Genomic DNA, 23,699 nt, shown 5'->3' with positions numbered 1-23,699 from the left:
CACCAAACTCGCTTTCAAATTGGTTTTGGGGGGGACCAGGTGACAGGAGGGGAATTGGCAGGTGGCAGCTCGTCGCCCGGCTTGATAGGCTGGAGAAGGTTGTTCCTTTCTCCGGTGAGCGGTTCATCGGCATGGTGGGCCAAGGTCAAGGAAAGTGGTCGGCGTCCAAGTCTCTTCGTGCGCTCCGTACTCTTCGTACTCTTCGTACGTACTCCTCGTACTTGGTACTTTCTACGTAGTGAGGACGTGAGCCCATCGTCAGTCAAAGGAGCACAATTGCGCGACGAAAAGAACAATGAAAGCCGACCGATGTCATCACCCCATACAGTGTAAATCCATGCTCGGGGCTCGGAAGGAGTTTCCTGCCTTGGGTCACACCAAAAGGCTGACGGTACGATTTACTATACTTCTTTCATTTAGCGCAATCAGGTCCTTATCTAGTGTCTGCTAACAGAATTGTATGGCTCTCTCTGGGATGTCTGTTATGGAATTGTGCCCATGTTCCTGTCCCCGCAAGTCCCCCATCCACTCACCCCACTGTCGTACACCAAACACAATCACAATTGGCAATTGCGCATTTGCCTGCCTGCCCAGCTCCTTCCAAGTGGCCCTCCCCATACTGTGTGTCCACTGTCCAGGAGTCCAGGAGTCGCAGTGGCAGGATCAATCGGCCTTGGTAGTAATATTCTCCACCCTCCCACGTTGCCTCTGCCTTCCTGTCGCTCCGTCTCTATCTCCGCCTAGAACATTTCATTCCTCTTCCTTCACTTTACCCATCCCGGATCTCCGAATCTCCCACAATCCTAATTCAACGCCCACCGCGCGCCGAACGCCCCATCGTCTGCGGTTTTTAGAAAAACAACTTCGACATATCCCATCAGTCGAGAGATGAGTAGTCGCGGCGGTAAACTCGCCCCAGAAGTGAACCGGTATGTGTCGTGGCCGTTGCAGTCATTCAGCGCGTGTTGAGGGACCCTCTTTAGCGGGCTCGCTGTTCCGATACGCCGAATCTTCCTACGATCAAGCGTCAGATTCCATCAATGCCAAGCGAATCGCCCGCCCTCGTCATCACGATGTTGTCTTTGTTTTCTTGGTCGAGTTGAGGGCTAACTATGGATGATTTTTTTTTATAGAGCTCTGTTCGTGAAGAACTTGAGGTAGCCTTGCCCCCTTTCCCTCCAACCAAGCCTTCGCACTCGATCACCGATCACGATCTTCGACAACTGCCCCCTGCCTTGACTCGAATCCAGTCTAACGCTTTGCAATGTAGCTACAACGTAACTCCCGAAGAGCTATTCGATCTCTTTGGCAAATTTGGCCCGATTCGGTACGCATGAATGCCCTATACTCGTTCGATTAGCGCTTTGAATCGCCGTTTACCCTTCGAAGATGGTCTTATGACTGACTCCGTTTTTTTTTCTACCATCTAGGCAAGTCCGACAGGGCATTGCCAACAACACCAAGGGCACTGCCTTCGTTGTCTATGAAGACGTAATGGATGCAAAGCAGGCCTGCGACAAGCTAAACGGCTTCAATTTCCAGAACCGATACCTTGTTGGTATGTGACGTGGCACTCCCCCGCAAAGCCAATCCCTCTCCCCATTCTCAACTAGGCCATCGCCGCCAACTCGGGCGTCTTCGATGAACGATTCTCACGGGACGCTCTTGAACTCGAACTGGCCTTGCGTTGATTATCTCTCAACCTTCTTTTTTTTTCCTTTTTTCCCTCTGTCTCTCTCTCTTTTTCTTCGTCCCACTAACGGTTTCCACAGTATTATACCATCAGCCCGAAAAGATGCTCAAGTCAAGAGAAGACATCGAGGCCCGCCGCGAATCTTTAGCTCAGCTCAAAAAGCAGCACGGTATCGATTGACAATTAGACGGGTCTGCGGACCGGCGCCGCGGCAATAAATCGACCGCAGCCCCGTCTACATCGTCTTCTTCACGTTCCAGTGAAAAGAGTCCTAGGGATCCGAAGACGATCCTTCGAAAGGACAAGCCGGTGACCGGCGGGCACGCACGTCGCCCCGTCGTGCGCTTCGCTGACAGCCTACGAGGTGGGCTTCAGACCTGTGCATGACGAGACAGCAAACCGCCATGGTGATGATACATCATGGATGGGCCTTGTTAACCCTTTGTTTCGAAACCCCGTTCTCGGTCTCTTAGCGAAACTTTGTTGTTGCCGCACGATATCGACATCTCTCTCCACTCTTTGGGTTAGGAGGGGTTTTGGACTTGGATGGACAGGGTTGCTGTCGCACATCTTTTCCTGGGGACCTCAAATAGGTCATCCTCGTCAGAGATGACGAACATTTTTTTTTCCCCAAACTCTTCTTCCTGTTTGTTCATTTGGCCTGGTTCTTATTCTTTTTTTCTTCTCATGATTACTGTTGTTACTATTATTTCTCTATTCGCAGTCTCATAAAACCTATTATTTTCTCTCTCTACAGTCACCAAAAACGAGACAGCAACGATCTTGTACGAAAGGCGAAAGTTGTTCATGAACTAGGTTATCACGGGTTTTTCAAGGGGAAGGGAACAGGAGGTTGTGTTGACAATTAGGAAACAAAGGGAGTATGAGGGATTCGGGAAGATTGGCATGTTTCCGCTTGCGAGATTGATCCTGCTGATGGGCTGTGGTCGTGTGCTTGCGTTTATTGCTAGTTTTTTTTGCGTGTGTGTTTTAAGCCGTTCTGTGTTTTCTTCTCCATTCAACAGATTGCACCCTCCTCATTTCGCTCTCTTGAAGAGCACTGCAGGACTGTAGGTTATCGTAGACGTGATCCACTCTTGTCGACCTTTGTGAGTTCTTGGCATCTGAGAGAAACTTGAAAACCAGGCTTGTGGTCAACAACTCACAAACACGTTGAGCTCGCCCTACGTATATGGGTGGTTGCTTGCAGTGTAACAATGTCTTGCCTGCCTTCTTCACCCCCCAGGTTGACTCTCCAATCATCCTTCTCCGCGGAGGATCTCCAGTCTTGTTCTCGCATGGATGCCCCGCGTTGCGTTTCCTGTGTTGAATAACACTGGTTGAACTTTTTGTTTCCCTTTTGCAAGGTTATGATTGTGCTAGTGGATATGTGACGGATGGCATTAGGATATTTCGGAATCTGTACTATGGATTTTCATGCCGACGCTTCAACTTTTCTCAAGGCTGGACGTGTTACCTGAGATCACTCGCAAAGTAGAGCTGTGCCGTAGAAACATCGATATCGCTCCGTCTGAACAGCACCAAACACAATCGCAGCAAAGCCCACCCATGAACAGGACCTGAAAACACACCCAAACGATAGACAATAAAGAAGAAGAAGAAAAGCATCAAACATGCATAGTTGGTCTCCCCATTCCTCATCGTATACTTTTGCTTGCCGTTCCAGGTCTCGTAGCCACTGGGAGGCACATCAATGATATATAGATTTACACAAAAAAAGAACTCCCAAAAAGATAGTAAAAAAAATATTGGTTGTATTCCCATCCATTCATCCATCCTCACACATAATTCGCTTCCCTCCTCTCCGAAAGCCCTCTTCAACATACCCTTCGAAACCCAATCAAGATACGCCAATCTTTCGCCTCGAGCCACTAATCATCCTCCACATCACTATACAAGTGATTTCCCCCCCCCTACTTCCGCCTCGAGCCTCACTTTCCCCCCGTCTCTTTAATATACCTTCTTCTTCTCGTCAATGCTGAACTGACCGGGGCCGCTGTTGACGAGGAGGAGAAGACCGCCGACGATGGAGAGGATCTGGAAGAAGTCGTACTTGGCGAAGTCCTTGTGGGGGTGGAGCTCGCTCAACTAAAGCAACGCGCGCAAACCGTCAGCAATCCCGATCATGGCAGTGAAAAGGAGGGAGTTGGGGGTCGTGACTTCATAAGACGCCCGGGGGAAAAGGGAAAGAGGGACCAAAACTCACAGTCCAGAAGTTGTTGACAAGAACATTAAAGATGCTCAGAATAACAACCAAAAGCGTAGCGCTAAACTTAGCCTTGAACCCAACAACGACCATAATACAAGCGACAGCGCCCAAAAGCGAAACAAACACCCTCCAAAGCGACCACTGTCCCGAAAAGACGAAGCCAATAAAGAGGAAGATGAGGAGAACACGACCCGCAAGCTGGAAGTACATCCTCCTGTCCTTCTCGTCGAGCTGGGGGAGGCCCGCGAAGGCCTTGGTCTTGCGCACCCACGAGTCGGAGAGGACCATCATGAGGCCGCCGATGACGGAGAGGTTGCGGAGGAAGAAGTTAAGGTCGAAGATGAGTCCGTAGCCGAGGGCTTGGGTGACGACGACGCCCATGAGGCCGGCGACGGCGTAGTCGGAGTATTTGCGGGCGATGACGAGGGTGGAACAGACAGTCATGGCGATCATGTTTACGATGAGGAAGAGGTGGGTGATGCCGTTGGGAACTGTAGAAGGTTAGCAACAACCTCGCTTCTGTCCTCCATCCACATTTCGAAATACGTATATAGAGAGCGCTCTAGACAGCGCCTGAGCTAGGATGGCTGATGGACGGGTGTTATGGACGTACTGTGACGGAAATCATGGAGGTAGATGAGCTGGTCGTTCCATTGTGTGAAGATGCGGATGGTGTCCTCGATGAAGGTAACGACGATAAGGAAGCGGCCAATGGCGGGGAGATAGCTATTGGGCAATCAACGAGTTAGCAAAAGGTCAATAGCAAACCAGTCCCTCCAAGAGGAAAGAAAACAATCCCAAATGGAAGATCATGTCCGAATGCAGTCTGCCACCCAATCGAAAAAAAAAAAACCTGGCCACATCTACCGGCCGTAGAAAAGGTAGGGGCAAAACCCCCCTCTAAAACAGCTCGCGGGAATGCAAAACGTACGGTTTTATGGGCTCGCTAATCTTATCCAACAAATCCTCAATCTTGCTCGTCTGCTGCCTGATGGCATCAAGGGGATTCGAATCGTTCTGGGGACTGGAGGCGCCGAATTGAGGGCCGGCCGCGCCTAGACCGTAGGAAGGGCCTCGAGATGTCATGGCGAAAGGAGAAGTTCTGTCGTCGATAAAGGAGAAGAAAGAAATACAAAAATCAAGAGGTCAAAAAAAGACCGAGAAGAAGAAAATAATGTCGATTAAAGACGACTCGGGTCTAGAGTTGATTCCCGACTGGGGGTTTGCGGAGGGATTTGTTCTGGAAGGAGAGAAAGCTTTCAGGCCAGCTGCGTGGAGTGAGGTTGATCGGAGGGGGGTGTGGTCGATATTGGGACAGGTGTTATTTTCGAAGTGAGAGGGGGTGGGCCGAGACGTTTAAAAAAGACCTGCCGGAGCTATCCAAGGATGGGAGAGGCGAATCGACGGAACGCCGACTCAATGGGTGCAAAGAGACGGAAAAAGAGACAGAAGGAAAAGATGTCGTTAAGCAAGGAGAGTATAAGGAGGGTGAGAAGGGAGAAAATGAGGCTAGAGATCGAGATGGATGAGCAAAAGCCAGAAGGAAGCAGCGACGTCGTGGGAAGTTGGAAGGGTCTGGGCCTTGTTGCCTTTGAATCTCACAACTGGAATGGGCGACGCTAGCGGAGAGGATTTGACGGGGCGGATGGCTGGACTGATGCAGGGGTTTATTTTCTGCAACGACGGGTACATTCCCTGGTCGATGCTTCAGTCTCTTCGAGGGTTCAAGGCTTTCGAGTTGAGGCCAGACTGGAAGTTTGAATTGGTGAGCTTTGGGCAACGGGCCAATGACGGCGTTGGAATAGGATCAGAAGGAGCCCACATTTGCACCGAAAGGGTACATGCGTAGTAAGGAACAGACAAGTACCAAGGTACCTGGAGTACTGCTGACTGTATTGGGGCTTGTACGACTGGAGTGTACCTATCTGGCACTGAGCAATGTGTCCTTTCACAAGTCAGGTCCCGTGATGTCAAAAGGTATTGATCAAGTGATTGTTAGCAAAACTACATTCTGCACCACACAAAATGGCATGAGAGGCCAAGTGTCTTGAATATAGTGATACTCTCTAGCTTCGGTAGATTGACCTGCCGCTAATCATTAAGATCATCATCAGACTTTTCCAGGCGAAAGACAGTTACCCGGCTGAGCTTCTTGTACTCTGGTACTTGACCTGAACAAAGTAATAGTTTACTCCAATGAGCAAGTCGGCGATGAACTTCTCGAACTCAGGACAGCCACACTTCCACAGCCACCTGCCTTGACACCTCCAGCAACTGAGCCTCCATCATGTTTGATGGGTTCCACCCAGGACTGCAGACAACAGGGTACACGGGCACCAGCACAATCTCTGACACTCTCGACCTAGCGCACGACCGCAGCACGCTCGTCTGAACTGAAACACGCAAAGTTCCCGAGTTGCCCACAGCCGACCGGACCCTGACGCAAAATAAACTAACGGCACCTTGGCTCGGGTCATCTGCTCTTCCGGGGGAGGCCGAACGAGTTAAAATCTCGAATCCGGCTGTCCTTCCGTACCGGTATCTCCGGCCGTGGAATCTCTTGAGGAGCAGTATTTTGTAGCGAGACCTCTAAGCAGCTTGGACACCCCTGTCCGAAGCTTCTTTCCCTCGCAACAGGGCTAGCCTTAGTTTGGCAGCTAGAGCATCCGAGATCTTGCGCGACGCAAACGAGAGGGTTTGTGATGCTTCTGAGAGGATTTGTATCTGTTCTATGTAGGCCTCGAATATCTATATACATTTCTCGAGATATCGTGTATACCCAGCCATATCGCAACACCTACAGCCACGTATGTGCCATGTATGTACGTCTGTAACATATCCTCTTTTCTAGCTAAACGAGGAGACGAAAAAAATCATATCAATCAAAATGCCGTGCCCGAAACCTCCAGTAACAGCTTCCTTGTTTTTCACCATGTCTCGACTCTCCGAATCTTTTCGTTGATAGATTTGATCCCTATCTCCAAATCGTGCGGCCTGCTCGTAACATCGGCACGGCCTCCCGATCCGATCTCCTCGAGTTCGGTGTCGTCCTCATTCCCAAGGGGCCGGGAATCGTGGCCATGGCCATCCAAATCACCCATTTGCCACTTTCGTAAAGCCCTCTTCATTTCGTCCCAGGACCTCCAGGAATCTTGATCCACGTGTCAATTCCCATTTGTCCATCCGATTATTCGTTGTGTTATTGACGTACGTACCTTCCCTATGTCTTATTGTCACCCTAAAAAGCCAGAGGGTCCATTCAGTCAGAGTCGGCGCCCACGCGAAGACAGCCAAAACCTGTCCGAAGCCCCATTCGTCGTCCTCGTACCCGTCAACTGCGACCTCTCTTGTGAGCTGTCGCGCACGGAATATATGTATCAGGAAATCAATTTGTAACGCGGCTAAGGACGACTGAACGGAGAGAGCTGCCCACAGGATAAAAGGCCGAAATATCTGTAAAAGATATCCTGGAGTCCTCGCCGACACAAACAATAGGGATCCGGGTCGAGGCCTTAGCAAGCATAGAAATATGCATACACAAAGGAGGAGTATGAAGGGCACTACTAGACTTGCGATTAGAGTCCCTGTTGCTCTCTCCCGAACACCGTCCTTTAGGCGAGAATTGCGGAGGAAGGGCTCTTTGCAGACCAGCTGGGCTGCTTGGAGGCAGGTTGACTCGTAGACCGCAGAAGCCATGGAAAGAATAAACATGGAGAATAAGAGTGGAAATGGAGTAAACGGCGCGCATATCGGTCTGTGTTTGGGTAAGGAGGGTACTTCGAGGCCGTCATCAAATATGAGGAGGAACAGCTGGGAAATTGCTGTCGATACATTAAGCACTTGAAGGACAAAGACGCCTTGCATCACATTCACCTCGGACTGAGTGAGGGCTCTCCGGTGATATTGTATGAATAGCAACGAAACCGATGAGGCCGCCCAGAAGAAGCACTGGGCTGTTATATAGGATCGACACATCTTCTTGAAGGAACGAAGTCCTTCTTCTGACAAAAAGAGGGCGGAAATATTCGCCGGGATTACCAAGAGAGCGAGAGCTGTCTGTATGGAGTATGCGGTCACGGCCTTAACGGATGGTTAGCGTTGGCTCGGCGCAGGGAGTAAGGTGAAGAGATGTTCCTCAAACGCACCCCGATTCCTCCAAGATCTGGGTTTCCTGTGCCGAATGCGACGGTGCAGAGCTCGGGGCATTCCATGAACAGCTGCGTGTGGTTCGCCGCATCGTTGATGGCCGAGAACTCTTTGAAGGTCTCGCAGTCTAAGGTGGTGTTCATTTTTCTTCCCCTTCCCCCCTTTATTGCGGGATATCGAGCCACCTCAATTCAAATTATGGCAATGGCTCTCCCAAGGGCACAAAGGCAAAGAGGGTTGATACCAATTCTGCTTGCACATATAGGGATTGGAGATCAGGTATAGTTATTTCAGGAGACAGAAATAATTGAAACACAAGATGATGAAGTCTGTCAAGGAGTCAAACCTCCGGATACAGACGCATTTTCAGAGTTCTAACTCCCACTGCAGTGCTCAGGCACTCTCAGCATCAGGCTGTGAAGTGGCGCATCCATAATCTAAATCCATCCTGGTACCAGCCTGGAGAACCACACGTATCGCCAGTCAATGTTAACAAATGGCGTGGTAGGATTCTCTTGATTGCTGAGGAGAGACGAGCTGGGGGTGGTCAATGCATCAATCAGTTTCCCCGAAAGCTGACCGAGTTGCGCGACCGACGTTGAAGTTGCGGTGGCCGGTCTACACTACTAGGACGAAGCCCTCTCTCTTCGGAAGAGTTGAGTTATGTCGGGCCAGCACGAAACAGGGGATTCGGAAGAAAGCGGTCCAAAGGATGAAAGGAATGTCGAGTTATAAACACCCAAACCGCATGAAGAAGGGAAGCTGCAGAGAGCTCCGCCACATCGCGGCGACTTGAACCTAGACCAGGCTGGGTGAGCGCGAGAGCTGTCCGCCAATCTAGTTCGAAACTCGATCAAAAAAGTAAGAAAATGGTAGACCATTGTGATTTATGCAAAAGGAGTCGAGGAAAGAGAAGAAAGAGATGGGATAATAAAATTGAAAATAAAAATAAAAATAAAAATAAAATAAAAACAAAAAGCTCGCTCGGGGGTCGCTCCCAGGATCGAATCCTGGTTGCTTCCCGCGAGCTACGAAAACTGCAGTTTTCTAACCTTCTGAGCGCTCCAATGACCACTTGGCCACTGGTCGTAGTGTCGCCACTGCTTGAGCTACTCGGTTAGAAGTTCTTGCCAGATCCTCGTATATAAAGCATAAGCCGGGCCGGGAGTGTCAAGACGGAAGGAGCCCCCGGAGTTCCTTCCCCTAGATGATTCTCGTCTGTTCAGAATAGAATGTACATGGAACCATCGATCACTACTGAAACCAGTGTCAACGACTACTTGACTCGGAAACGCAACTGTTACGCCCCTATAAAGGTCTAGCTTAGAGCCTGCCTTCAAGAAGAAAGATCCGCAAACAGGTCGCTTCTTTTCTAGTCGCTGGTAACTGATTCCCCCACACCCTGACCAGTATCATCTCGGTAGGACCCTTTTCTCTAGAGAACGAAGATGAAATAAACCCAGGATCAGGGGGCTCATCTATATGAAGTTGAGAAGGTTAACGAGATTCAGAGTACATGCCCAGAGACCGTCCCTTGGACATCCTCATATATTCCATTAGAAAAGTAAAAAAGGAAATAAAGGCGAGAAACCGTCCCGAGAAACAACCCATTTCGCCAAATCCCAGACATGCTAAGCAAAAACAAACGATGTCGAATCTCTCACAGCCCAGCATCGACTCCCTCCCCAAAAAAAAAGTCTAGTGTGTAGGGGAAACCCAAAGGCCATCGGAACCGCAAAGCAGGCGTATATCGTCACTCACTCCCCTCCCTCTCTTTGTCTACTCTCCGTCTCCGTCTCCGTCTCCCTCATCACTAATGCCTCGCCTGAAACCCCCCCTCATTCCCCTGCTGCCACGAAAACCGATTCGTCCTATTCTCCTCCCCCGTCGTAGCCGGCAACTCCACCGGCGCCTCCCGCGACGGCGCCTCATAACTAACCTGCGTCGTCCCCGTAACATTCGGCACCACGAATCCCCCATACCCGGGACTTCCCATCTGGCCGTGCGCCAGCGGCGGACTCCCGTGTCCCTGCGGCGGGCTCCCCATCTGCACCTGCGACCACCTCTCGTTGCTCGTAGCCAAGCTCATGGGCGTAAGAGCCTTGTGTTCCATACCAGGCGAGAACGGACTAGAAGGCGGCACCGTCGACGCGCCGGTGTATCCGTTATTCTGCACAGACATGCTCTTCCGGTAGGCGCGTTCCATGCCGCCGTTGCGACCGCAGTAGTAGATGAGGCCGGCGGCGCCGAGGAGGACGGCTGCGCCGCCTATGGCTATGCCTGCTATGGCGCCGGAGGAGAGCCCGTGCGACTGTTGCTGGTTGGTGTCGTTGGGGGAGGTGTCGGGGGAGGATGTGGAGGTGGGGGTTGGGGAGGAGCCGGAGATGGTGGGTTTGTCGCCTTCGCTGGGCCAGTCCTGGCCGGGGATGAGTTCGAATTCGGCGGCTTCGACGTATTTGAGGTGGCCGGCGAGGGTTTGGTTTTCGTTCTGGGAGGCGGTTAGACGGCGGAACGGGAGAAGGATTTTGAGATTGTCCAAGGGAAAGAAAAAAAAAATAAATAAAAAATAAATAAAAAATAAAAAAATAAAATAAAAAATAAAAATAAAAAATAAAAAAAATAAAAATATAAACAATAACTTACAGGATTGATGACGCCTATCATGTGTTGGCTCATACAGGAACCGACGGCGCCGCAGTAGAAGAAGATGGGATCGGTATCGTTGACTTTGACGTGAAATACTGGATTCTGTAGATTGCCATGAGCTGTTAGCAAGTTGAAAGCAACAGGTAGATGTGTATACACCTCTGACTTGTTCAGGGTTGAGTCCACTTACATCTTCTGATATGCCGCTCATAATCTGAGGCTGGCTGTAAAATCCGACGCGATTCGCACCAACATATTCATAGGGAATACAGCCGTGTTCATAATCCGCTCGAATCACGGAGTGATCTGGAGGGTAGAACTTGAATTCTACAGGGCGCAAGTCACAAATAGATCAGCTTTGCTCCCCTCATATGAGTTCTCCAGCTGGAGTATCCTAGACTCAAAGGTTGTAGCAGAAATCGCATAAACTTACCCACTGTATCGCCGGGTTTCGCGTGGGTCTCGTTGGGCGTAAATTTGAATCCCGCCTGTGTAGCCGTCAGGTCAGTGGATTGCTTTCCAAGAAGGCATCACTGTGTGTTTTGATATCAATGATGTTTGAGCCTGAGGAACATCATCCACGTACCCATCCAACAAGAACTGTATGTGTCTGCGGCGCATCGCTCGTCGACGAAGGCGCGCTCGACACAGTCGCCGATTGAGCTATCGTTCCCGCGGCGAGGAGACCGAGCGTCGCGGCGACGTAGCGTAACATCTCCGGTCCGTTGGAAACACCAAACGAGAAAAAAAAAAAGAGGAACAAAAGAAAAGAGCAGATCGTTTTTGAGCTCGGGTTCTTGTAGGGCCTATGCTTCGATTTCCCTGGCGGCGATCCCTCCTGCTGGGTCGGGTAGGTGCTAGTAATAGAAGAGTATGAACAGGTCGAGCGCGTCTAAGTGTGTAAGTGAGGTTGAGAGAGCCGCAGATGATTTGATGAGCAAGGGAACAATTGAAAAAGATTCTGATCCGCGCCACTGATGAAAAGAGAATGTTTCCAATTCAAACTACAAAGTGTGGAACAGAGGAGAGGGAGAAAAGAAGGCACGGGATTTCGAGCCTTCCCAACAATGGGATGAAGAAAAAAAAAGGAAAGAAGAGACCTCTTTGGGAAGAGGGAAGACGGGGGAAGGGGGGGCGTGGGCGTGGGAGAAAGACGAAGAGGAACGGTGTAAACGGCGGGTCTATTGGGGGCTGTTGGACGGAGCCAGCAACGCCTCTCTACCGCAGGAGACTCTTACGAAGTACGCCATAATGCTAGCGACTTACAAGTAGCCTGCATATTGATCTTTATGTACAGTTGAGGAGGGGGATTATATGAAAAGGTACAATGTGAGAGAGTACGGCGGCAGGTATCAGTTATAGCCATCTGGTAAGAGTATATTTGCTGCTTACGGTCAATATGCAGTGATACCGCATTTGGGAAGCTTGGGAGGGGGGGTGAGATGAGGTGCAGTGAGAATGTGAGATGGCCCAGCCAGTAGGAATCGGTCCAGATACAGGTCCAAGGTGTCCAGATACCTCACAGCCCAAGCGCAGCCTTCATGAGTACGAAGTACCAGGTGAACTCCGTAAAGAAGAAGAGAGAGAAAGGATGGTGAAGAAGGTGGTATTATAATCAGAGAAGTTGGGGGTGGCTGCGACACGACACCTACACCTACATCAAGAGCCAGAGAGTTCGAAAGAGGCAGAACCCCCTTAGCATTACCGGGAATGGAGAGCACGGCGAGGAGATGGAGATAGTGTATCCCACCGGTTACAACGAGAGACTTTGGCTCGCAGCTGCAGCGCGTGGGTGGAATACCCGGGTCCCATTCATTGCATCGACCATCATATTGTTGTATGCGCTGGCAACAAAGGGTGAATGAAATACGCAAAGCGACCCTGTCTGCGAAGTACATTGATGCCGGGCTGTTGGGTTGCTGGACGGAAACTGGGAAACGGAACGAACGAACCACGGGCAAAGGATTCAAAGAACCAACAAGCATTGAACACTGAACTTTTCCCCCGCTCTCTCCTCTTCCACGTCCGCGGGTCATGTCCGCAGGAAGGAATCAAAAAACGAGATGGCACAGACGTGGCGGCGCCACTCGGAGGCGAAGCGAAGCGAGTTTATTTGTTAGAGCAACGGGCTGGTGCGGAATCGAGGACGCCAATTTACGCAGAGAAGTCAAATCTCAAATACTTTAGAGTGCATCAACACACACAAAGTATTATTATTAGCCCAGCCAAGCCCGGCCAGGCGGTTCAATTGCTATCGGCGCTGACGACATACATGAAGGATTTAGCAAGAAAAGGGAAAAGCTCGATGGGCGGCTACTTTTTGACGAAAGACTAGTGATTGATTGATCAAAATGGCTTTTTCTTCAGTCTTGTTGTCATACCAGGAAAGTTTTTTTTTAACTTTTGGACGGCGGTGAGTTTATCTTGGATTGAGTAAGACTGGGAGGCGCGGAGGTTGGACGACCCGCGGGCTTGGGGCTTCGGCTCGATGGCTCGTCACGGCACCGCTTGTTGGATTGGACAGGCTCCTGGGATCCTGATGGTTCGTGGATGGATTGTCTGGCTGTGCAGGACGCCACGCCTCTCTGAAAGGGGCCAGGCTACGAAGGAATAGCTCGTGTCTTAAAGGGGGCTGAATGTTCGTGATGTGAACTGCGCAGGGGAAACAGAAGGTCTGGCGAACCAAAAATCAGGTAAAAAAAAAAAAAAAAAAAAAAAAAAAAAAAAAATACAATAAATAAATAAAGCGTTTGGAAAACGGTACATTTATATTCGGGGGTTGCCAAGCTCTTTTGAACCGTCGGGAGAATATCGACTTGATCCAGGCTTATTACCTCAAATCTCAGAGGGCTTGAAGATGCTGCATGAATAGGGACTGCCCCCGACGCAAAGCTAAGAGGGGAAAAAAAAAAACAAGGGTGGGGCAAGATGTCCTTGGAGGATGGCCTGTCTCGCATGCTGTTCCTGGCAGACAAGAAACCAGACACGAAGCTGAATCGTCGTTCGAGAACCTCAAAGCAAGAAGGAGCATGGTCGAAGTGCGTAGACTCGCTCTCATTGCCGTTTTCTTGCCTCCACGCTTTTCTTGTAGAGACCAAACACAACCGAGAGGCAATGAGACAATAGGGTAATACAAGCACTTGGAGTTTTATTTCCTCATGCGTTACCGAGACCAGGACCGAGAGGATGGCGATCTTCAGCCTGCAGTCCGTCCCCCGTCCGCGCAATCTTCGTGTCCGGTTACACAAAGAACCCCATTAAAAGGCTCAAAATACCGAGTGATGGTGAGAATGTACCGGATCGGCGGATACGTATCCTTGATCCAGATCATCTAGATCCCGTGCAACTATCAATGTTGATGCTCTCCCTGTGTCCAATATAGCCGAGATGGAAGAGAGGACGATTGAATATTTCCTGATAGTGGTACCAGCGGCCTTTGTCAGCTTTGCTCAGCAGTTGCAGCGCAGTCCTGGTCTTGGTCTGGACTCTCTTCGCTCTCCCCAACTTCGAACCGCCCGCCCAAAAAGGACAAATCTGATTCTCGCATCTTTCCCCATGTTCGTTCGGAGAAAGGAGAAATAGAAACGCATTCATCAGGACTCGCATTCCATTCCAGATGTGTTTGGTGTTCAATTCGTCAATTGATCTAATCTGAACAGGGTCTAGTGTTGGCAGTCCACTAGTGTAATCGACGTAGTGTCCTTCGGAGTTTGAGTGGAGTGTTTCCAGCCCTACCAAGCCAAAGCCGAGCCCAGCCCAGTCCAAGACCCGCTAGGAAAACACCAAGACCAGAGGGTGGCCGGGCCGGCGCAGGCCGAAGCAGGCCATGACATTTGACGCCACATGGCAATAGTTTCAATGCTACCTCGCAGCAGAGAATTAGACTCTCGCTGAGCGCTTTCCAGTGCCGAGACTCGCTCATCCCCGACCCGAAAAGACCCCCCACGAACTTTCTGCAGCGAACCGCCCCGACGGAGCATGTCACTCTCCCAGACCATCCCCAGCTCCTCGGGGATCAATACCGTCTTCGGTTAGCTTTGAAAAGAAAGGACAAAACCTAATGTTAACATTCCGAAGCACGTCAAATCTTCTTTCGATTGAGCTAACTTCTTTACTACGAAGTACAATGTCCTGGACTTGAAAGACCCTGCTTTTTATTTGATTTATTTAATTCTAATTTTTGTCTTGATATTTTCCCCTTTATATATATTGGGCGGTGCATGTGGAATCCGGGGTTCATGAGTACGACGGACGGTGAGACTGTCAATCCGCAGGAGGCATGGGTCATCCTTCGAATTTCAGCTTAGAGGATGCCCTGACCTGTTCTACAGCTACGAGGGAGCTCATGGTAATTCGTCAATTTCCCCAATGATTGCTCACTAGCAAAAGAGAAAACGAAGAAAACGTTGGCCGGATTCCGAGTTAAACCTCAGCCAGCTCTTGGCTGGAGCAGCTGATCAGCCAAAATCTCACCGAAGCAACTGGATAACTCAAAGCTGTCATCGAGACTGTCAATGAGCGAGCGAGGCCATGTTCTGCCAGCTGCTGTGCTGGCTAGTGCTGACGGGCTTAAATCTTAAGACGCCTCGATACGAGAGGAAACCGAGATTGATATTCCTCGTCCTTGATCTGTCCTCAGCGGCTTGACCTCACGACCTGCCAAAACCCGCAGCAAAAATTGACGTTTTCTCTATTCGCCTGACCCTTCACGTTCCTGGTAATGGCAGTCATATTAGATCAACACTTCTACCGTCCGCCTCGCTGCTAGCGGCCCGGCCTGTGTGACGGGGTCAGCCGATCTGGAGAGCAGAGCCACACCACTACGTTGAATGATAGAACATAACAAAGTTAATACTCGGGCTTTTCTCCATGAGTGAAGTGTTGTACAGTATTAAATATTATTTGAAGTGTCGCAAGCCTGGAAGGCACTGCCTTCTGTCACTTCTTGGTCTTGTCGAAACAACGTTAGGGCCCTAGAGTGAGGACGAGACTGACGAAGAGTACGAATCGTCTGACTGTTTCGGTCCCGAAAACCCTAAATCTTCCGAAACAACTCTGGGTCTTAACCGCTCTCTCGGTGCTTTAGTCTCTCGTGCTCTCCCATCACTCTTCCAAGTCAATTGCTTATGCATTGTAAGGTACACGAGGTGAAGCCACTCGTACTCGTCTTCTCTAATGTGATCGAGAGATGTAGTTTTAAGTATATGAAAGGAAACCGCAATAGGGTCGGTAGTGTCGTCGAGTATAGCTTCAAGGACTCGAATAGCTGTATCGGTGACGCTTGTGATGCGGACCTGAGTAGTAAACGTTAGCTACGCGAGAGAGATGGCGAACTTCCGACATAAAAAAAAAAAGGAGCTCCCGTACCCGGCCCCGTACGAGAATATTCGCCGTGGCTCTCTGTCGGCCAAGCAGGGCAAAGGCACATTCCTGCTCCCCAAGCAGGAGCCCAGAACCACCGTCTCCGATACCAGGGAAGCGCGCCCGCTGTCTATGGTGGAGGATACACCCGTGGACAAGCCTACTTTGGTCTTCAAGGATCGAGACTACGCGCCATGATCGGCCTGATTGATTGTAGGGCGAGACGAGCGCTTTCTCCCATCGTGAGCCCAGGTACGGTCTGAGAGTGACACCCCAAGGTAGCTTGTTAGCTTTGCCGGATCAATAGAAGAAGAAAAAAAAATTGTCGGAGCGATGGGTGGCGGACACCTACGGACGACAATTCCAGAGGTCCTTGGCGTGGAGGGCGTAGTTTACGCATGCACCTTCGAGATGACATGCCCACTCGTACGGAGAGCAAGGTATCGGCTCTACATCGTCATATCCGCCGCCGGTAAACTTGGGGAGAGTGGATGGAACGAAACCGCGAAGTGCTTCGAGATCGCTCTGAGGTAATGGCGGTATCTGCTGCGGATTGCTAGGTCTGACATGAGTAGTGATGCTTTTGGTATTAGGGCTTCCTTGAGAAAGTCTCCGGCCTTCTATTGCTAGGCGAGTTAGCACAGGATCCGCGGGGACGACCATGGTGCTGCTGTCTCTCGGCTTTCATCGTTGACGAGGTTGTTTCGGTCTCTTGATGCGTCTCTGGGATCATTGAATGTTTACAAAGATGCACGTGATGCGATTCTGGTTGACGTCCAAGTAAACAATTCAATTGTTCTCCACGCGAGGGCATGTTGCACTTAACCAGAGCAACCCACGTATACCCCCTTGTAAGAATATATCTAATTAAACGATTGTAATACTCATTTATCCGAAACGAGAAACGACATTGCTCCGGCATGGACTTTTATCGTATTCGTGGATTAACAATGGTATATACTTACTTTATGTAGATTCTGTAAATTCTGGGTCTATACGGAAAACTAAAGAAATCTGTAGAGTTTAGAGAAGAGCACCACACTGATGGAATCTAATCAGAAGACCGAGACAGCCAATTTACGCCTATTTGCATACAACTTTGGTCCTAAAATCGTCATGGTGCGGGGTATTTCTGCTCTGTTGTTCCTGCTGCCGTTGCCGTTACCGTTACAGTTGTACGGTTATACCGCCTTCATACTGGGACAAGATGGAAGATATTTAAATAGTAAAGATACATGCAGACTTGTGGACACCAATTAGAGGGCCGGTTGGTAGGGAAGAGTTTTCGGCCAACTGCGAGACGAGGCCATCCGATGGGGTCCCATCGCGACTACCCCTCCCTCTGCCCCATGCTGTTATAATCCGATCTTGCTTAATTGAGGCACCCTCGAGAAGAAATGGCGGATATAGAGTTAGATCAACTCGCTATAAGCTGGTCTGACACTGCGCGGGAGCTGAACCTCCTAGACAAGTCCCTCGCTGACATCAAGTCACATACGAATGATGTCCACTCATCCGCCTCAAACATCTCCCCGCGGTCCTACCATTTCCTCCGCGTTTTGCGCCCTTCTCCCGTAGACCCTGACCTCCTCGTTCTTACCGCCCACCTAAAGCGGTTGGGTCGACTTTCTAAGCGCCATATCCTAGCATTTGAGAAGCTGTTCCAATTACCAGACCAAACCAGACAGCCCCAGGAACCACTCCGAGCGCGTCCCGAGAGTCTAGAGACGAGGACCCCCGAAATCAAGAGCCACGTTCACCAGGACCCGTTCTCCTTAGTAGTTGACTGGAATAATCTCAGCAATCCGCAAAAGTCTGACCATGCCTTGAAACACTTTTTCCGTCTAGCCGACTGGCTCGCCGATCCAAGCGCCCGGACGGCCCAACCTCCGGCTGCTGTCCTCGGTGCCTTCTCACGGACCTGGAACCTCTTCGCCCAGCTGAATCCAGACGCTTATCGTTATTGGAGTCGAGGTGCACTACCTAGCTTCGCCGTCGACCTTGAACGACCTATGCGTAAGTTGGATTTGAAGCGTGCTGATGTAGTGCGGCCACCTTCCCCGATGAAGGAGGACGGTGCGGAGACCGATAACACGACGAGTGATGAAGATATATGGAGCTTTGGCGATAGATTTGATGAGCTACACCTTGATGAAAGCCCCCTCGCTCGCCTGGGCGACTCCAGACGGGCAGGTGTTCGTGAGCCAAAAGAACTGGAACCTGGCGCCAGCAAAACGAGCGACGCCACCAAAGGAGATCAGATTAGCGACGAGGATGGTCCTAAACGCACCCATACCGAGAGCGTAGTAGCCGACCTTTTAGCTAGCCTTGTTGACGCCCTCGTATCGACACTCCTGAATGGTCCGTACATAGGCGTTGCTTCGACAACTGACCAGATTCGCTTCACACTTGGTGGCAGGGAATCTGATCCGCCTACATTTAGGCTGACTGCCTGCGTGGATGGGTATATTAGGATATCAGATCCTCAGGGATGTCCCTTCGTGGCTGTTTTTGAGGTTAAAGCGAGGTCGAGGCCGATATTCAACCGCGATAGTATTGATCAGGTGCGGAGGCAGGAGGCTGCTGAAATTGCGGCCATGGAGTTTGCCTATGGGAATCGTACCAGTTCTGATAAAGAGGAGGGTCGCTCGAAGAGGTTGGTCTGCCTTCTAGGTAGTGGAAGTAGTAGCACTTCTAACTTCAAGATTATTTTAGAACTGGGCAGCCCCCGTCACAAATCCTGATATCTGCCACGCCGGAGGGGATATACATCAGTGTTGCTGAAAAACCTCACGGATGGCAAAGCTACATCTGTGACGGCAATAACAGGGTGTGCCCCAGGGATAAGAGGCTAGGCGTCTATGACATGTTGACGGTCTGGGAATACGGACCTTTGAGATTAGAGAACAGGTTGCACCTCAAGACATTCGGTTTCATAATAGCCGCGTTGCTTGCGTGTCACCTCGATAGACGGCAAGGGGCAGGGTCCACTGGGTTTAAGTAATCCGCCTGCTGAGGCTCTGAATGAAGCATGGTGGGACCGGTAGTTAGGAGAGAACTCCTCTATACAGTCACTCGACAACAGGAAGCTGACGGATATTCATTAGCAACATATTAGACATATTTAGAGATGCAGTACTTACGTAGAAGATAAACATACCGATTCGATCTGGATAGGCGGAATCTTCCGGCAATTCTACAACAGCCTCCAGCTGCTGCCATGTCGCACGAGGCGTACGTCGTCAAACTCCCGCGTAACTCGAAAGACTCATTGCGAAGGAGGTACCGAGAGGGTGCGGAATTTCCCTGGACACTGGTATCCAGTAACCTGCCACGCAGAAACAAGCAAACAGAGAGATAAATGCAGGGCGATGTTCAGGTAAGTCTCCTGCTGGATACACAACGGATTCGTGAGTCTATGGAAATGCGCAAGTGGTATCTCATAATAATTACAAGAAGAACAAACAAAAAAAAGAAGAAAACAAACCCGGTTTAAATCCACTCCCGTCTCTCTCACTGCTTCTTCGTCTTCTCCTTCTTCGCCGCCACCAGTCCACTCTCCACAACCAACTTCCCCAAACACCACAAATAACAAACAACAAACCCAGCAGTCCCGATCCCAACATTCACCACAACCCAAAGATCCGGCTTCCCCACGGGCGGCGGCACAAAGGCCTCAGCAACATGCCAAGCCGCCATGGCGACGTAGAACCCGAGATGCACGATGCCCGTGGCCCACTTGACCCAAACGTGGAGGTGCTGCGCATCGGAAAAGTACACATTGAACGATGTGGGCGGCAGGCCGAGGAGATAGGCCCAAAGGAACGTGAGCACGGCGTAGGGGATGCGCAGGTCGACGCGCGCGAGGAGGGGATACATCGTCCAACAACCCAGAAGATTCGCGAAGCCCACCCACGCGCGGGTGTCCTTGGAAATGCCGTGTTTACCGGCAAGGAGGAGCGTCATGGGCATGAGTGGGAGGAGGACGCTCTTTTCGTGGACTTGGTAGCTGAAGAGGAAGAAGCCCCAGGCTGTGGCGGCGAAGCCGAGAGGGAGGAGAGTCTTTTGTGGGCGGAGGAAGAGGATGACGTTGGGGGGGATGATGGAGAGGAGCGTCGCGGCGAGGGAGGCCTTTTGGAGCAGTTCGGCAGGGTACTTGCGCAGTTTGATGAGGACGTTGAGGGCGCACCAGAAGTTGGCGACCTTGTCCTCGAAGAGACCTCTCGCGAATGGGAAGACTCGGTGCACCATTTGGACTAGTTGTTCCACCACGGGATAGTAAAACGATTCGGTATCGAGGTAGTCCGTGAGCCACGGCGCGAGTGGCAGCGGCTCCGGCGGTCCGTCCGGACGAGCCTTGATTCCTTGGCTCGCGTCGTGCAGAGTGCCGACAACAATAGGCAAAACAAGCAGCGCGAACGAAATGAGCGTAACAGCCGCGATACCCATCAGCCTCTGCAGGTTAATACGCGGCGTGACGCAGCTGCCGAGCAGGTAGCTGAATATAGCAAAGGCATAGTAAAGAGCCATCTGCTTGAACCCAAGCGCCGCGACGAAGAACACCGACGCCCAGAGAAACCGCTCAGCGAGCAGGCTCGACATGCTAGCGAGGACAAAGCCGAGCATGACGGTGTTATACTGGAAATGGACATGATCGACGAGGATGGTAGCAGGCTGCATGAGGAAGGCCGTGAGGGCGAGAGCCATGCTCCAGGTGGACACGCCATTGAGGCGGCTGTAGCGGCGGATGAAGATGACGGCGGCGGGGATGTAGATGAGGTACTCGGACACGATGACGGTGGCGCGCATGAAGACTTTTAGAGAAGGGTCGTCGGAGCCTCGGGACGTGAAGAGGGCGAACCACGCGGGGTCGATGAGGGAGCCAATCTTGCCGCAGAGCCAACTATGGTAGGCCGTGAGGGGAGGGTAGTCGAGGCCCCACCATTGGAGGTCGTGGAAGTACCATTGCGAGATGGGGAGGTGGGTGGTGATTTCCATCCAGTGTCGCTGGGCTTCGTAGTCGCCGAACATGGGGGGTTTCTGGAAGCCTGGTGAGGTTTAGCAAGGTACTTCTAGAGGCAATTAACCAAACCCCAGTCTGAAAATAAAAGAAAAAGGTAAACATGGGAGGGAGAAAGGAGGCCCGAGCATCCGCGAGGAATCTCAAGACTCACCCGAGTATCCCCAGAACCCAGCAGCCCACCGAAACAATCCAACCACCATGAGAATCAGCGGTAGAACCTCCCACTGCGACACCGAGCTCCTAGCCGGCCACAGGAACGACGCGAGAGGGAACGCCGGGGCACGCACGAGGGCCTCGGACTTGGAGAGCTTGCCCTGGTCGAGCTTTGGTCGACGCCTCGGCTTGTGCGGCGAGGGCGGAGGGCGAGCCATTGTGGAGATTGTGCGAGGGAAAGGAGGTAGCTGAAGTTCGGATTTGCCGGTTTGAGCTCCAACGGTTTGGGCTTTCCTCCACTTTCACCTTTTGGCAGTGAATTGGGCTGGATGGGAGGTGTTTGGGAGCTTATCGTCCCATTGCTTGTGGGATGCAGTTGGACAATTGAACAACGAACGTTGGCAATGTTAGGATGGTTATGTCATCAGGGGAGTGTACCTTGGCAGGTCCTGGGGTAATGGAAGGTCACGTGGCGCTACAGTGGTGGCTCGCCTGTGAATTTGAACTGTGAGTACAAAGGTATTGAGCCTTTGATTGTTCACTCACGAAGTAATCAGGGGAATACAGTGAACTTATGAAGTAAGACGATATATATTTCTCGGTATAAAATTGGATTGATTCTTCTTATCGTTGTCTCCACGCATGCAAGTAGAAAATATATACGAAGTAAGGAGGCATCTACTCATGCCCAGCCTTAACTCCTAGATTTGATCACTGGTCAATGGATGAACCTGAAGAGCCCAGGAGCCCAGGGGTAACGTCTGAGTTGGGCTGCTAAAAATAGCAGTACCGAGTCTCCTTGCCTCGACCTTACACCTTAGCATTGGCTCTTGGACAATGAGAATGCGCCGTTGGGGGGTGTACTATGTAGGCAAAGTGATGCGCGTGATGACCCGAACACGATTCGGCGTCTCGAAAGAGAAGGCTACCAGTGCCAACGGAAAGACAGGCGAGCAGAACTCGACACGAGCTGAGAGCGGCTAAGACAGCGGCAGGGCACATGGGTGACGGAGCTCCTTTGCAAGGACCAATTCAAGAAGAGGAACAACGAATAGCTCGACAGATGGCTAAATGGTGTCCCCAGCCGCCGCTGCAGAAAGTCATCTTCAGCGGTCGGAACAGTATCCTCGAAGACATCCGCAGCAAGAAGGATGAGGATTTCCCGGATGACGACAGCACGCGCAGAAATGTCGGCGCGATCAGCGCCTGAATTGATTACGCCTGGGAGACCATACCGAAGCCGTGATACGTATCGATGATACAAGACATCAACAGTACGCTGCGAAGATGCCTCTCTCCGGCCGCCTCTATACACAAAAGTCAACGCCGCCTGGAACCTTGGATGCGACCATGCCACGCGGGAACAATTTCGCGACTTGTTGGACAGTGTGAGTGATTTCATTGGTGTTTGACTCTCTCGACGGCAGCCTGGTCGTACATACATAGCCCCCCGCTTCGCGTGCCAATCAGGCAGCTTAGGCACACTCAGCCCTGGAGAGCATCGCTTTCATCCTCCCCTCTCCATCTGGTCAACAAGCCATGGCGGAATCATTCGGGATCATTGCCAACGTTGCTGGCCTCTTCAAGAACTGCGTCGAGTGTTTCGAGTACGTCCAGCTGGGTCGCCAGTTTGGGCAAGACTATGAGAGATGCCAGCTCAGACTGGATATTGCAGAGGCCCGCCTTGGCCGATGGGGTGAGGCGGTCAAGATCAATGATGACCCGCGTTTCAAAGCTAGCGCGCAGACGGACATTTCGGTTCAACAGACTCAATCAATTCTCGAGGAAATCATGCTCCTTTTCGAGTCTGCTCGGAAAACCTCGAAGCGATACGAGCTCGTCGCAGACCAGACGGATCTGGTGGTGTTCGAGGCCGACAGGGACATGAAGCCGGTCGGTCGGGCGCTGCACAGTAAGCTGAAGGACCTCACCCGCCGGAGGCAGAAACAGACGAGCCTGGTGAAGAAGACGGCTTGGGCGCTGTACGACGGGAAACACCTCGAGAATATAATCAACCAGATCGCCTGCTTCGTTGATGAACTGGAGAAGATCTTTCCTATCGGGGCCGATTGCCAGAAGTTGGCCGAGATGGATACCAAAGAGGTGGAGGACGAAGTGAGCCTGACCTTGCTTAAGGATGCGGCGGAGGGGATCGACGCGGCGCTGTCAGACGCCGCTGCACGGAAGATCGACGCGATTGCGGGAAGGAACTCCGCCAAAAATATTAGGACGGAGGATCGTGCAAGGGTCCAGCTTGGCAATGTATTCACCGAGGAAGTCTTACATCGTTGGATCCTTACTAAGGACCAGACAACCAACTCGGCGGAGACGGTGGTGGCGACGGGTGAATCTGGGATCCAAATTGGAAATACGTACGGAGGCAAGGGGATTTGGGATCGTTAACAGCAGGTCGATAGGCTCTCGGCCTGAGAGTAGCAGAACCTAGT

General features: G+C 51.2%; 5 protein-coding genes and 2 pseudogenes across 5 annotated transcripts; 3 read left to right on the top strand and 4 right to left on the bottom strand.

The window, feature by feature from the left end:
• Nucleotides 1–888: 888 nt before the first annotated feature.
• SAPIO_CDS6786 (uncharacterized protein) lies at nt 889–1,873 on the top strand (the record flags this gene model as incomplete). Its single annotated transcript, XM_016788798.1, has 4 exons — nt 889–929; nt 1,271–1,327; nt 1,431–1,558; nt 1,773–1,873. 4 exons carry the CDS (start codon nt 889–891, stop codon nt 1,871–1,873), a joined length of 327 nt encoding a protein of 108 aa, XP_016641597.1.
• A 1,791-nt stretch (nt 1,874–3,664) lies between these two features.
• SAPIO_CDS6785 (uncharacterized protein) lies at nt 3,665–5,009 on the bottom strand (the record flags this gene model as incomplete). Its single annotated transcript, XM_016788797.1, has 4 exons — nt 3,665–3,802; nt 3,921–4,414; nt 4,537–4,649; nt 4,855–5,009. The coding sequence occupies 4 exons, from the start codon at nt 5,007–5,009 to the stop codon at nt 3,665–3,667; spliced, it is 900 nt and encodes a 299-aa protein (XP_016641596.1).
• Nucleotides 5,010–6,850: 1,841 nt separating this feature from the next.
• SAPIO_CDS6784 (uncharacterized protein) lies at nt 6,851–8,212 on the bottom strand (the record flags this gene model as incomplete). The annotated part of the gene is made up of 3 exons (XM_016788796.1): nt 6,851–7,074; nt 7,139–7,277; nt 8,069–8,212. The coding sequence occupies 3 exons, from the start codon at nt 8,210–8,212 to the stop codon at nt 6,851–6,853; spliced, it is 507 nt and encodes a 168-aa protein (XP_016641595.1).
• Nucleotides 8,213–9,882: 1,670 nt separating this feature from the next.
• On the bottom strand, nt 9,883–11,430 carry SAPIO_CDS6783 (uncharacterized protein; the record flags this gene model as incomplete). Its single annotated transcript, XM_016788795.1, has 5 exons — nt 9,883–10,557; nt 10,713–10,817; nt 10,906–11,042; nt 11,149–11,203; nt 11,302–11,430. The coding sequence occupies 5 exons, from the start codon at nt 11,428–11,430 to the stop codon at nt 9,883–9,885; spliced, it is 1,101 nt and encodes a 366-aa protein (XP_016641594.1).
• Nucleotides 11,431–17,473: 6,043 nt separating this feature from the next.
• SAPIO_CDS6782 lies at nt 17,474–18,820 on the top strand (annotated as a pseudogene; the record flags this gene model as incomplete).
• Nucleotides 18,821–19,589: 769 nt separating this feature from the next.
• On the bottom strand, nt 19,590–21,470 carry SAPIO_CDS6781 (putative dolichyl pyrophosphate Man9GlcNAc2 alpha-1,3-glucosyltransferase; the record flags this gene model as incomplete). The annotated part of the gene is made up of 2 exons (XM_016788794.1): nt 19,590–21,124; nt 21,251–21,470. The coding sequence occupies 2 exons, from the start codon at nt 21,468–21,470 to the stop codon at nt 19,590–19,592; spliced, it is 1,755 nt and encodes a 584-aa protein (XP_016641593.1).
• A 1,321-nt stretch (nt 21,471–22,791) lies between these two features.
• On the top strand, nt 22,792–23,655 carry SAPIO_CDS6780 (annotated as a pseudogene; the record flags this gene model as incomplete).
• Between the last annotated feature and the right edge of the window lie 44 nt (nt 23,656–23,699).

This window comes from Scedosporium apiospermum (genome assembly GCF_000732125.1).
Source record: "Scedosporium apiospermum strain IHEM 14462 chromosome Unknown SEQ_SAPIO_0107, whole genome shotgun sequence".
NCBI lineage: Eukaryota > Fungi > Ascomycota > Sordariomycetes > Microascales > Microascaceae > Scedosporium > Scedosporium apiospermum.
This window is presented reverse-complemented; position numbering and strand designations above follow the sequence as displayed.